We start from the raw sequence: 14,989 nt of genomic DNA on the forward strand, positions 1-14,989 counted from the left end.
TGGTAATTCTCAGCAAAATCTCCCAAAACAATTACCTCGTTTTTTTTAGTTCTTCCTTACATTTTTTAAGATATTTTGCCTGTGTGCTTTAGCAATGTAGGAATGGGCTGTGAGGGTGTTAAGTTTCTCAACAAGGAGGGAGATAAAATCCTCAACTGGCATGATCTGCTGGACCAGCTCCAAGCAATCGACATTTGTCCACTGTTGAAACTGTATGGTGCATGGGTCATTCTCATCATCAATTTCAGGTTGAAGCTGCTCTAAAAGGTAGTTCTCCAAATCTTGAGTGTCAGGCGGGCAGTTGGGACAACGGTGAATCATACACTGCTTAGAATCTCTGCAGCATACCATCATGTTCATGAGCTCATGGTGATCCTTGTCAAAATTCACAGCACTCAGCATCAGAACAACATTTTGGTGAATTGTGCACACACAAACAGAATGAGTTCCTGAACAACCAACCAAAACACACCATTTTGGCCTCAAACTACAAAACTTTGAAAATCCTACTTTTATATCTGGATACTTCTCTTTGAATGCAGCATATAATTCTTTCAAGTCACAAAGGAGAAGGTGTTTCTGCTTGTGGACATTCCTTGCAATACTGACACAATCCTTTTTACCCAGCATAAGTCTACTGTATTCATCATCACAGTAGAAATCAGCAACACATCTTTTTGTTTCTTCTGATAAACCATTTCCTTTCTTTGGCCCTGGTAACTCCAGAATGCCCTTTTCTTTTACCAATTCCCTTGCTTACCTGACCATATAAGCAGAAACATTAAATTCATTTTTTGTTTTTTCAATCGACCACAAACATGGTGCAATGGTGAGCATTTGGATTTTCTGTTTTCGGTTACAAGACTGCACTTTGCTTTTCATTAGATCGACAAGACGATCTAAGTTGTCTGCTTTTTCCTTCAGTTGATCGTAATTGTCAGGTTGGCTGCTTTCTGATGGGTCTAGGTTTTCTGAAATAACACCAATTATTTTTGCAACTAGCTTTTGAGCGGTAGATTCTTGTTCTTTACGTTGATTTCGAAACTGTTGGAGTTTTCGTTTACCCAAAGTAACTTTGGAATGAGAAGGAACTCCATGTAACTTTATTGGGCTCAAATCCACCTCTTTAAAACTTGTGTCAAGCTCATGTCTGCTGACAGTCATTTCTTCTCTGTATATACAAGACATGGTTTCTTTATCACTTTTGTTATCTGTCTGTGAATCTGGTTCAACTGGACAGAGCTCATCCATCTTATTTATTGCAGCCTCCAATTTTCTAGTAAGTTCCTTGCGACAAGTTGGGCAGATCTTCTTCCCAGGAATGACAGATATGTTGATGCTATTAAAATCCTCAGCAATGTTCAGAGACACCTCCCGCAGTGAACCTTTGACTGGTTTTTGGTACTTATTAAATGGGTTGCAGCAGCTTTGATGGTATGAGTATCTTCTAAGAATTAACTGCTCATGATGGAGATCAAATTCCATGATCAGGGCTGGTTGAAATTCCTGTTCTCATTGATATCAATTCAACCTGCTCTGCTGTTCGATCTTAGGTCAGTTGACCAGGTATGAACAGTTAAGTGACACTCTTTTTCAACGTGATTTCCGATAGAACACTTCTTCAAGTTTTCTGTTGAAGACATTCTTTTTTGTAAGAGAAAATAGAGACTTGAGAGTAAACTAAATAGTGATTGTAAAGCAGAAAACGAGTAAAACACGTGTAATGAAGTTTTAGATTGTGAAACTTCGAACACTTGTGTCAGTGATTTGTATTTAATTGCGATATACTTCATGTATGAAAGTTATTGTGTACCAGCATACAGAAATTAAAAAACCATTGAAATATTACAAAAAAACAGAATTTTTGCCATATTCCAGCAGAATTTTCAGGAAATTTCAAAACTATCTTTGTTGGCAAATTTTTCAGCAAGTACAAGAGACACCAAGCCAAAACTTGGTGAAATTAATCCTCATTATATATTCATATACCACACCAAAAATGGGTTTGGTCCTACATTGCCAACATGGGTAATTTTTGGTTTGTAATTTGATCCTTTAATGGTTTCGGGATATATAAATACAATTGTTTAACATAGAAAATATGCATTTCTTTTCAAGTAATGATACTTTCTGATTCAGCATGTCTTAAAATGGTATATCACCAGTTTTCTTGTCTATACAGTTAAAAGGTAGAAAACGACAGTTGAAATACCATACATTTTTGTGTACCATTCATAAAGAATGCTATAACCAACACCGATATTGGTGGAAAATTGAAAAATCGATATCTCAGGAACAAATAAAGATATTGAGCTCAAATTTGGTGTGATTTCATATCTCACTTATACTTCCAATTGGTGCAATTTTGGTTAAAATCTGGAAAGGTTGGGTGACATGCATTTGTTGATTTCGTATGTGTTGTTTAAATTGGAGTCAAAACATCTACAAACAACAATATGGTGTTTATGTATTTCTAAAATATTTACGTTATCACCGTTATATTTAATTAATTTATAGGCTATTTAAGAGTTTAAACACATATATGTGCTGATAAAACCATTATACCTCAACATAGACTTCTTTTTATATTGTGTGAGTATAAAAGTAAAACAGTATCACTGACATTCACTGTTACCTCTTACAATGCAATTATCAAGGCTGAAAGGCTTACTTTTAAAATCTCGAAATGGCTTATTCAAAGCAGCCAAATAATATAGAGTAAGATAATTTGTTCTCTTTACAGCGTCTGTCAAAACCTTTACACCTCCAACTGCAAAAATAGTCAGTGACTGCTAAAATATATACATGGATTAAATTCCATGACGTGTAGATAAGGTTGTCTTCCTTTGATGCAAGAAATAGTATTTGTTAAAAAACCAATGAGTGTAAGATAGATCGTGTAGAGGAGCTATGTCGTCAGGGGTGTGCTCTGTACTTTGAAGTAGATTTTGATGGTGATTTTTACAATGTTGTTGCGCCTTGTTTTAATTAATTCTTTTACATATATGCCATGATTGACCGGTGCATTTGGAAGTATACTGAATCTGAAAAAATCACTTGCTTTTGCTTCATTGTTTGTCATAGGTATGTATAAGTATTTTGCAGAGCAACTAATTGGTTCCTTTCCTTCACCCCTCTACTAAAACCAAACAAAGTGCACACTCACTCTTTTAAACCACAGCTTTAAATCTCACCACAAGATGTTAGTTCAAATAAGTAATTTTTGATAGTCTATGCAATATTTATTTCATGCTTGTGTGAGGCAAATTTATACATATGTGTTTTTGATAATTTCTGACTCATGTAGAACAAGTATTGCCTGCAATGGACATGAAGGGCTATTATGACAAAGTTGCTTAAAGAAAGACAACTAAGCTTCATCTTATCTTACAGGTTTGTGACAAATTTAATTTTCATTGCTTTTATATAACTGCTAATTTATTCATGTAATACCTATGAACACAGTTGTACAAGATATAAAGCATAAAATAATTATGCATATGATTATATGTCGATCCGGCCTCCCAAATTGTTTACTCAAAATTTCAATTGAATCATCTTTCGTTCTGTGTAATTTGTAGCTTTCAAGAACTTACAAAATATTTATCATAAACGGAAAGTGCTGTGTGGCCATAGACCAACATGATGTTTAGGTAAGGTATTTCTATAAAGCATGAAGAAGTACGCACAAAAGCAGTAATGTATGTATGATGATTATGTAGAAGGGCTTTGTGGGAAGGGGTGTGTTGTATTTTAAAATAAATTTTATTGGTGATTTTGGGTGTGTTGCCCCAAATGGTTATTTTGCTTCAGAGGCATTTACTTGGTAAATTAGCTAGTTGTAGCATGAGAATTTATTGTTGAATTTACCTTGTGCTGATTTTAAAAGATGCTAAGCAATCAATACTATATGCAAACTTGGCTGACCATCAATCAAGTTATTGCAGTTTCATAAGCCTCACTAGTTTTGCAAAACTTTCACCAATCCTTCATACTTGGCCTTGGGCTAAAGATTTATCAAGCATATTTTATGAACTGGGATAGAATAAAACAAAATCATGAAAAAGTGCATCTCGTTAATTCAAATTTAAGTTAAAATCAAGTTACAAATCAAACTGTTGTATTGACTGCCTGACAAAGGTTTTGAAATGAAACTGAAATACAGCAGTTATATCCCTTTGTGTTATACATTGAATTTCGGTTTTACAGCATCACCAGTTTGATAATTTAGAGGGATAACATTCATATAATGCATCTTATGATTTCGTGATCCCTAATTATCGAGGTGCCAATGCTGCAGCTTACAATTGAACATTCTTTTATATTCATGTCTTGAAGGTTAAGACAACACCAACTAATGCATCATTTTACATTGCCTGCTTGGTCAGCAATACGTAAGTCGTTTACCATACACAGTGAATATGACTTATACTGTTGCCAAAGATTATTATGAAACATCTAATGCATGTTCATTAGCTTTAGAAAAAACATTGAGCAAGATAGTTATTTCAGTTTTATCTTATGACAATTTTAATGATGTTTTTACAGAAACAGACATGGCATCACCGTGATAGAGCTGGCCAACCTATCTAATATGCACTCGACATCTCAAATACAAAGTAAATCAGATAGAAGGCGGAGATTGAAAGTCAAATTTGTAAAATAAACATTCTCAAACACTAATTCAACCCATAGGTATGAAGGATATTTCATTAAATTGGTATACCTTTAGATCATCGCTATGCATGCGCATACAATGTAGGTAATGTATGGCCAAGCCAATGAGATTTTAATAAAAACGTGAGAAATATTCTTTCCGTTTGACAACTGACAACAATACTTAGACTATGGATTTGCCAGAGGGAGAGCGATGTCTTAATGTAAATGTTATTGCTCAACATAAAACTTTCCATAAGGCCATGGATAGAAGGTTTTAGTAATAGAGTCCTTAAGTGGTGACGTCACGTTTCCATGGTGCTAAAAATCTCAGTTCCAAACAAGCGCCCATTCGATTCAAAATGGAGACATTATCCATTGCTTCACTTTTTTCTTTCTTCTCAGAAGAAAAGAAATCTATAAAAAAGGGAGAAAACCACTTAAGTCAGATCACATTGAAGCATTTACTTACCAGCAGAGTGTTTTATGAGGAGAAGTACACACAAGAATGAAACAAAAGGTTTATAAAGTGACGGTGAATGCCAAATGTCAAGATTAAGTTTTACACTGTTCTTGTTGCCCAAATGAACACGAGGGCGTGATTTTCTCTTTTAGTGAAATAAAAAAGGCTTTTTAATGAACGATTTGTTTTAAAAAATAATGATACTCGTCGGTTTTCAGTCCTCAAATTGACCTACCACTACGAGTTTGGTGCGAGGGAGTTGTGGTAACAGGCTATACATATATTTGCCTTTTTATTAATAAACACATGAATAACATGGTATTTAAAAGAAAATGGAAATATGGTACATCATTTAATGTTGCTTTCCTGGGGGGAAGGGAAATTCCCATATAAAAGTGATGGGATGCTCATGGGAAATGTTCAGTAAGACTCCTTAAGGGTAACTGTGGGCAGTACTTGCTTTTATTTTTATCCCCAAAAAGACATCCTATTGTAAAACATGCGTCAAAACTTCTTTTAACTTCTGTTCTCCTAAACATGATAAAAGAATTCTCGCAGTGATCTAATTTGACACCCTATGTACACCCAGGCTGTACCAGATGATAAATATTGTAATCCCTAGGAGGTAAAATCATCCATTTACTGTTATATTAGAATGCTCCCCCCCCCCACCTCTAGCTGTATTTTCTTCTAAGTAAGCCTCAGTCTACAAATTATTTTATTTCTATTTGAACAACACTAATTATTAAAAAACTGTCCAATGTAGTCTTCAAGCATAAAACTACTCAAAAACCATATCTTCACATCCCTCTTTGATGAGAGGAAATTGCAAATTTACAAGTGCTGCACATAACACACAAGTCTTTCGACATGAATCCGTGCTTTAGCTATGGCTTTTGTTTTCTTGACCTCACTCTGTGAAAGTTACATTATTCAGAAAAGGTGGAATATTGACACAGACACCATGTGGTACAACATCCTGGATAAGGAAACCCTTGTCCGCCAGAATCATATCTCCAGCTGTCAAGTGATTAAGGAGTCCAGACTGTTGCACAATGGCCTTGTCTGAAATAGAACCTGGATACAGCCGACTGACATTAGTAATGACTCCATTTGGTGCAACACCAACTATTTCCTTAAAGGAATTCATTCCTCTGTATGATAAATAGGTTGCATTTTGCTGACTCATCAATCCCAGTGCAGCAACCTCAATATCTGTGCAGTCTATAACAATCCGAAAGGATTCAAATTGCCTGAAAGAGGAGGGTGCAGAGATCTTGTTTTTTTCCCGGGATGGAATCGACGTCATTAGGTCAAATAAAATTTCATGCAAAACATGAGTGAATGTTATAACTATGTAAGAAATTGTGGCTACACTACAATGAAACAATTGGGTTAGGTGAAGCTGTGTGTAGTTCTGTCGTACTTTCATTAAAGTGAAAAAAATTTGATCCTCAAAATTGATGGATTATACCTCCCAAAACACTAAGATTTAAGGTTTTGGCTACGGAAAATACAAAGCGACCGTTAAAAAGACAACTAGCTGAAGCTTCTATAATTCAGTATTCGATGATTCTCCCTCATGTCCTGATGTCAACTCTTCACGTGAATAGAGTCCGTAAATCTCACTTAAAATCTCGTAATTCATCAAATGTTCACTGATTAAGTAATTCTTTTTAAATATCAGTTCACATACCTTATGAGTCGAATCCATCTCTTATACTCGTCGTGGAAAAGCGAAGAACTTGCAAGTGTTGTCCTCCGACGAATGGCCACATGTAGGAGCAAAACAGTAAACCATTTTGCCCGTTTGACCCGCGTCCTTTACACTTCTTCGACGAAAGTTGATCCCTTGGATGACCCTTTAACCTTTCCTGTTTTTTTTATTGTCGTTTGTGGGATTACACTGGATAACTAAAGCTTTAGACATTCAAAACAAAAAAGCGTGTCCAAATCGCTCGCATAAGATATTTTGTTTAGAACTGCATTTTTTAGCGCCATGGTAACGTGACGTCACACTTAAGGACTCTATAGTCTTTAACTTTAAAACATCATGTGACTGAAATGCATTCTACATAGGAAGTTCAAAAAAGTATATCTAATTACACAATAAATATTTACAGAGATTCTCCATTCAAACCCACTATAATAATAATGAAGACTTTATTTGAAGAGGGGGACACGTAACAGCTGAAAAGCTGACTAACCTGTGGCCCTCTAACTAGATTATACAGAATTGCAAAAAACTGATAAATGAATAAATGTATAAATAATTACAAAATTCTATGATAGAAATAGCAGGACATATTAAAAATATTCAGAAAGATAAAATTAATTTTTAAAAAATTAAAATTAGATAATGTGCTATTGCTTAATATTGTTTCAAAGTTATCCAGGTTTTATATGAGCTTATAAAATGCTTTTTCATAGCTGTTTGAATAGTTTTATACCAGGCTTTTTTTTAATATCATTTTTTTAATATAACCTAACCCTAACCATACATCCTGTGTCCCAAGTGCAGGAGTCACCATTGCACTATGGTGATAGCAGGGAGGGCAAATTGTTTACACACTTTGTGTATATACACTTGTTTATATATGATTTATAAAAACATGTGGATACAGAAAGAAAACAAACAAAACTACAGCATCAACAGGGACTTCATCAAACAACTTCCATCTCTGAACAAAAACCAAAAAACCTGCCATGTTTGTTTTGAAAAAAGACTACAAATCCTAAAAGGACATAAAAAGAAAATTTTAAATAAACGCTCTGAACTTTTTAGTGCATGCCGTCATTAATTTAACACCTTGTAACGAATTGTATATACAGTGAATAATAAATTATCTGTCTTTGCCTGAAGATTGCCCTACTGCGTGAAACTCCGAAAAAATTACAGCTATTGTCTATTTTATACATATAATTTAACAAATTACATTTCTCAAATTGTTGCTACTCGGGGAGTCTGGGTTTCATGCCAAAACAATCTTCAGGCAATGTATCGTCTTCTTACGTTAAATACTATTTGTTAAAAATGCTACCTTGCAGGAAAACCTTTATGTGGCATTAGAAGTACACAATGTATGCCAGGAAATATTTGAAATAGATAACAATATAAATGAAGTTGATTCAGAGGAAGAGGAAAATATGGATGTGGTTTGTAATATCTGAGTATGACGTTGAAATAATTAAATTAATTTTTTAAAATGTTATTTCTAAAGTAATTATATTTTGGTCTTTTTTAGGTTGATGAAAACGAATCTGTTAAGGAACAAGAAGAGGGAGAGAAATCTCACCTGTCATGGGAAACTTGCGTAGCTGAATTAAACATATTAGCTAAAAATGTTAACCACTACAGATTCATCGTCATATTGTCAACTACAGATTCATAGTCAAGTGGATGTGTCATGGCGGACATTTATTTCTTTGTGCTGTGATAAATGTTCAAAATTTTTTTCGTATTTTGTCATTTTTGTATTATATTTAGTCTTTCTATCATGGCTCAAAAAATCAATATCACAAAGAAGGAATTTGAATCAATCTCTGATGCAAATTGAAGCCAATTAATGACTCTAACCATGAGATGATCGATTCTATGAAATTCTTAAATTTATGCTTTGAAGAAATAAAACAAAAGGTTGAAAATTTGGAGTCCACCTTGCAAAATGTCATAAAGGAAAATCATTCTTTAAAACAAGAAACGACAAGACTTTCTAGTGAGAATGCAAAACTTTTGAATCTTGTTAAAGATTTATCTAAAGGCCCGTTTAAACGATCCAACAATGTTGGACCAACATCGTACAACAATGTTGGATCAACAAAGTTGGATCGTTTAAACACCATGTTGGACGATGTTGGAAAATGTTGGACGATGTTGGATGGCTTTTGAATTCTATCAAAAACGTCCAACATTGTTGGACTGGGGCATGCGCGTTATGAATATGTTCACATTCATAATTCATGTATGCATGATTGTCTGCGAATTACCATCTACTTCGATATAATTATGGAGGAGATTGAGGATTATAATTTCGATGCAGAGCAATCAGAAGAAAACAATATTAGTTCTAAAACAAAAGCACGGAAAGAAAGCTGTAGGACTACAAATAATACAAAGCGAAAGGAGCGCCAAAAATGGCCAAAATGGAGCGAATCTGACATCCAACAATTAATAGATATGCTTGAGGAACGATCTTGTCTTTGGGACGTATTCTGTGAATTCCAATAATGCAAGCTGGGAAAAGCAGAGATAATATGCCACGACAAACTTCAACTCCAGATTCTGTGTTTTCAACTGATAGAGATAGTAGTTTTGAGGGAAGTCCCAGTGAATTTCAAGGGTGTGAAACCCCTGTTACATCTGGAGCTTGTGCATCAATTTCATCTTCCGGGCCATCAAAAAAATCTTCAAGAGCTACAAGTGAAGCAAAAGAGGTTGAGATCCTAGAAACTTGTGTTAAAATTTTAAAGGAGCCAGTTGTGCCACAAACAGATCAAAAGAAATGCTACTTTGCTATGTATATTTCAGAGAAGTTGGACAAATTTGACAGCAGGACTAGGATGATAGCAGAAAAGAAAATAAATGACATAATTTTTGAACTTGAAATGCAGTCAAGTGCGCAATCTTTCCTGCCTATAATCCATCATCAGGATAGAGACATTGGTGTTCCAATGAACCAAGGATCCTTTATGGGAATGTTTAATACTAATTCACAATGTTGAAATATTATTTGTATGATCTCGACTACATTAAATGAACAGAACAAACTGCAAAATATTTGTTATTCATGTTTATACCTATTTTATAAAATTCATCTTATTATTGGCTATTGGGTAAAAAATGTCAACATATGCAAAATTAAAATTGAAAAAAAAAGGAAACCCATCAAAAATACTGAAACTAATTGCTTTTTCTAGAGTTCGGATATCTGAAAGAGATCAAAAAACAAATTTAGACTGCAATTTAAGTGACAGCATCAAAGAGAGGATTTTTAGATAGAAACATCAATTTGTTTACTTAGGGAAGAAATTGAATAAAAAACTTGTCTTAGAGAAAGAATAGAATAAGGCATGTACCAAAGCTTTTAGAATGCAACAATATTCAATTTATGTTCTTCACCATGACTTGTAAATTAAATTCATAAATGGCAATTTTCCAATGTGCTTTTATGTAAAAAGCTTTGTAAAACTTACTTTTCATTTAAGGCTAGGATCTTAAACAATTAAATTGTACCAAAAAGCTTTACTAGTTTACTACAATGAAATTGCACCAAAAAGCTTTACTACTATGGATAGTTTGAGGTACTATATTGTCAGTTACCGTTCTATGTCAACATTTTCATAGTTCACAAGATGGTAAATGGTTAACTTTTAAATTGAATTCCACTGCCATTCAACTGCTCCTTCATTGCAGAAATATTCCTTGAAGTTATCTCTAATGTTCTTTGCTTCGGTTGTAGCATTGTGACCTGTTGGTGGTACAGATAATGGAAGAAATGACTCAGAATGGTTGTCATTGTGCCACTGACCAGGAATCAGTTCTCCCTCACTTGTTTCATTATCTGTAATTCCTACAGGACAGTAAATACTGTAGGATGTACTCTTTCTGAGGTAGTTGTGCAATATTGCAGCTAAAACCAGATCTTCAATGGCTCTAGGTGAAAGCAAAAGCACAGACATGAAAACACGCCATCTGTTGGCTATAATTCCAAAAAGATTCTCTGACACTCTTCATGCACGACTGTGTCTGTAGTTGTAAATTCTCTTGTCATCTGTAAGGCCGTGTTGGGGGTAAGGTTTCATCATGTGTTTTTGCAATGCAAAAGCATCATCACCAACAAATACATGAGGCACTTCAACCATCCCTAAAGGTAACAACTTTGGTGGAGGAAGAGACACTGCACCATCTTCTATTGCCTTGGAAAGTCCACACTTTTTCCAGACTCTGTCATGAGTTATTGATTAATTTGTAATTTGAGTAGTCTGAATTCAGTCTAATAAAGACACGAGGCACAATCATTACATGGTGTCAGATGGAGAAATTTCGACCCCCAGATCCACTCATATTCGAAGGAAATTTATCAGATTTATGGGATAGATGGAAACAACAATTCGAGCTTTATCTGGTAGCTACAGAATCACACGAGAAAACAGAAGATATCAAGACGTCAATTTTCCTAACATGTATCGGGAAGCACGGCATAGAGATCTACAATACATTTACGTTCTCTGACGAGGCAGACAAATTGAAATTGAAACCAGTATTGGAGAAGTTTGAAGCATATTACAAGCCGAGAAAAAATATCACTCTACTTCGACACAATTTCCTTACGCACAAGCAACATGATGGGGTGACATTTGATGCCTTTGTCACCGAGCTAAAAAGACGAAGTGCACAATGTGAATTTGGCGACCTTAGAGAATCACACATCAGAGACATGATAGTAATCGGGGTCTCAGACAACCCGCTTAGAGAGCGACTGTTAAGGACGGAGACTCTGACTCTAGAAAACGCAATAAAAATTGGTCAGGCATCAGAAGCAACAAAGCAACAAGCAATGACATTAAGCAGACCACACACCGGAAACCAGAACAATGTCAACGAACTACGCACGAAATCTAACAATACAAGGCGCCCACGACAACAAAGCGCATATACTTCAGCATCTTCGCAAGCTCGCAGCAATTGTAAATACTGTGGCGAAATTCACCAACGAGGAAAATGTCCTGCATATGGGAAAACATGCTCGAAGTGTCATAAATTGAATCACTTTGCCTCTGTTTGCTTATCTACGTCCCGCAGCGTACATTATACCACGGAAGGTCATGAAGGTCACGATTACGAGATCGCAAGCGATGCCAATAACATTTTCATAGGAACTCTCTCAACGGAAGTGACAGACAACTCCGTCAATACGGCTAATATTACGCAAGATGGAAATCGTGACTGGATTATCTCTCTGCGATCTAATGAAAGTGTCACGCGGTTCAAAATTGACACTGGAGCTCAGGCTAACGTCATACCAATGGGAACAATTGAGAAACTAGCAACTAGACCGCATATTGAGAAAACTAATACAACGTTGACAGCATATAACGGAATGAATATTCCAGTGGTTGGAAAATGCACGCTAAACATTCAACATAACAATCAAACCCACGCAATACCGTTTGTTGTTGCAAACACTACTTCACTGCCACTAATTGGGTTACAAACCAGCATCGACCTCAATCTTATAAAGCGAGTTTGGACCGTAAATGCTAAAACACCAAACTTCATACAAGAGTACAAAGATGTTTTTGGAGAACTTGGATGCCTAAAGGGTGAACATCACATTAGCATTGACCCCAATGTAACGCCAGTAGTTCATCCACCTCGAAAGATTCCAATATCACTTATGGAACGTCTCAAAGCTGAGTTAAAACGCATGTGCAAGCTTGATGTCATAGAGAAAGTTGACGAACCAACCGATTGGGTCAGCTCCATGGTAGTTGTAGAAAAGGACAATGGCCAGTTACGTATCTGTCTTGATCCTAAAGATTTGAACACTGCCATAAAACGTCATCATTATCCTATGCCTACAGTGGACGAAGTCCTATCCAAACTGGGCGGTGCCACCATATTTACAAAGCTTGACGCATCCAGCGGTTACTGGCAAGTTAAAGTCGACGAAGCCAGCTCGAAACTACTTGCATTTAACACGCCATTTGGACGATATTGTTTTAAGCGCCTAGCATTCGGGATTCACAGTGCCGTTGAAGTGTTTCAGAAGAAAGTTGCTGAAATCATTGATGGTATACCGAATGCGGCAAACGACCAAGATGACATCATAGTCTTTGGTAGGAACAAAGAGCAGCACGACAAAGCACTAAAGGACATACTTGACAGAGTAAGAAAGTCTGGACTTAAACTGAATGAAAAGAAATGTCGCTTCGGGTTTCCGAGACAACCTTCTTAGGACATGTAATCACTGCAGCAGGCATTAAGCCAGATCCTAGAAAAATAGAAGCAATAATCAACATGCCCATGCCTAGCAACAAAGTCGAAATTCAACGTTTTCTCGGTATGGTGACGTACCTCGGAAAGTTTTTACCGCGCCTATCTGATGAGACAGCGCCGCTAAGACAACTACTTGAAAAAGACGTCGTCTGGCATTTCGAAACGAAACACCATCAAGCCATAGAAAATCTAAAATACCTCGTCACCAGCAGTCCAGTGTTAACCTACTTTAATCCAAAACATTCCATTAGGATCACAGCTGACGCCTCTAAATCAGGTCTAGGTGCAGTACTCGAGCAATTAGAAGAGAACACATGGAAGCCCGTCGCATATGCTAGTAGAGCAATGACCCAAAGTGAGCAAAACTACGCACAGATAGAAAAAGAGACATTGGCAATTGTGTTTGCATGCGAGCGCTTCCACGAATACACCTACGGCAGACCAATCACGGTACGTTCAGACCACAAGCCACTCAAAGCAATCTTTTCAAAACCACTATGCAGGGCTCCTCTGCGCTTGCAAAGACTACTGCTCAGGCTCCAGCGATATGACCTAAGTGTTGACTACACACCAGGAACGGACATTCCCGTTGCAGAGGCTCTTAGCAGAGCATACCTGGAAAGTAAACCCACACCAGAGATATCGGAGCAAGACATGAACTGTCATGTGCACTCAGCTCTGCACAACCTGCTAGTATCAGATTCCAAGCTACTAGAATTTAAACTCGAGACTGCTAAGGATCCTACTCTTCAAGAGCTGAAAAACATAATTGTCAATGGTCTTCCATCCAACAAACAACTCATCCCTGATGCTGTCAAGCCATACCTGACATTTATCGATGAAATATCAGAAGCTGAACGAATCCTCCTTAGATCAAACCGTATCATAGTACCCTCCTCAATGAGACGTGAGATGAAAGCAAGAATTCACGAGGGACACTTAGGAATTGAACGATGCAAAACAAGAGCAAGAGAAGTGATCTTTTGGCCAGAGATGGCTACAGAAATATCTGAGATGATTTCCCGCTGTGAAACATGCCTAGAATCAAGAAAACGACAGCAACGCGAACCACTTATGCCACTACCACCAGCTCATCACGCCTGGAGCAGAGTAGCATGCGACTTATTCTACATGAATGGCAAGGACTATTTACTAATTGTCGACTACCATACTAGTTTTCCAGAAGTAAGTCTACTTTCAGAAACTACCTCTGCCGGAATAATCAAGCACACAAAGTCAATATTTGCAAGACACGGTATACCAGACACAGTAGTCACAGACAATGGACCACAATTCGCTTCGAAGGAATACCGAGACTTCGCCAAGCAATGGGAATTTCAACACGTCACCTCAAGTCCTGTTCATCCGAGGTCCAATGGCAAAGTCGAGCGCACAGTACAAACAGTCAAGACCCTCTTGAAAAAGCCATTAAGTCTGGTGATGACCCATACCTAGCCCTACTTAACTTCAGAGCCTGCACAAGCCCTGACGGTACTCCAGCTCCAGCAGCCATGTTAATGAATAGGAAACTAAAGACTCGCCTACCCTCAATAGAGACCCAAGAAATCTCCAAGAAATCTATAATACAGAAACAGTACTACGATAAGCATACAAAAACTCTCCCTGAGATTTCAGATGGTTCAAATGTTCGTCTTCACGATGGCAAAGGCTGGAAAATAAAAGGACAGGTGATCCGGAAGGCAGAGACACCAAGGTCATATATTGTTCAAACTGACACCGAGGCCAATTGCGAAGGAACAGGCATGATATATTAGTCACTCCTGAACCTGCTGAGAATTCCCAACCAGAAGAAGTTGAAGAGCCTCATGTGCACCATAGTGAGCCTGAGGACACAAGAACAAGCGAGGATG

At 36.8% G+C, this 14,989-nt stretch overlaps 2 protein-coding genes and 1 long non-coding RNA gene across 3 annotated transcripts; 1 reads left to right on the forward strand and 2 right to left on the reverse strand.

Moving 5' to 3' along the window:
• Positions 1 to 4,937: 4,937 nt before the first annotated feature.
• On the reverse strand, positions 4,938 to 7,431 carry LOC124457370. The gene is made up of 2 exons (XR_006952546.1): positions 6,816 to 7,431; positions 4,938 to 5,073 (listed from the first exon to the last, which is right to left on the reverse strand). It is a non-coding gene; the product is annotated as an uncharacterized LOC124457370 (long non-coding RNA).
• Positions 6,030 to 6,607, reverse strand: LOC124457366. The gene has a single exon (XM_047007631.1). It carries the CDS (start codon positions 6,549 to 6,551, stop codon positions 6,030 to 6,032), a length of 522 nt encoding a protein of 173 aa, XP_046863587.1. The 5' UTR covers positions 6,552 to 6,607.
• Positions 7,432 to 11,151: 3,720 nt separating the features above from the next.
• LOC124458320 (uncharacterized protein K02A2.6-like) lies at positions 11,152 to 13,077 on the forward strand. Its single transcript, XM_047008360.1, has one exon. The coding sequence runs from the start codon at positions 11,152 to 11,154 to the stop codon at positions 13,075 to 13,077; it is 1,926 nt and encodes a 641-aa protein (XP_046864316.1).
• Positions 13,078 to 14,989: the final 1,912 nt, after the last annotated feature.

The sequence above is a fragment of the Xenia sp. Carnegie-2017 genome, unplaced genomic scaffold (assembly GCF_021976095.1).
Source record: "Xenia sp. Carnegie-2017 unplaced genomic scaffold, XeniaSp_v1 HiC_scaffold_6, whole genome shotgun sequence".
Classification (NCBI taxonomy): Eukaryota; Metazoa; Cnidaria; class Anthozoa; order Malacalcyonacea; family Xeniidae; genus Xenia; species Xenia sp. Carnegie-2017.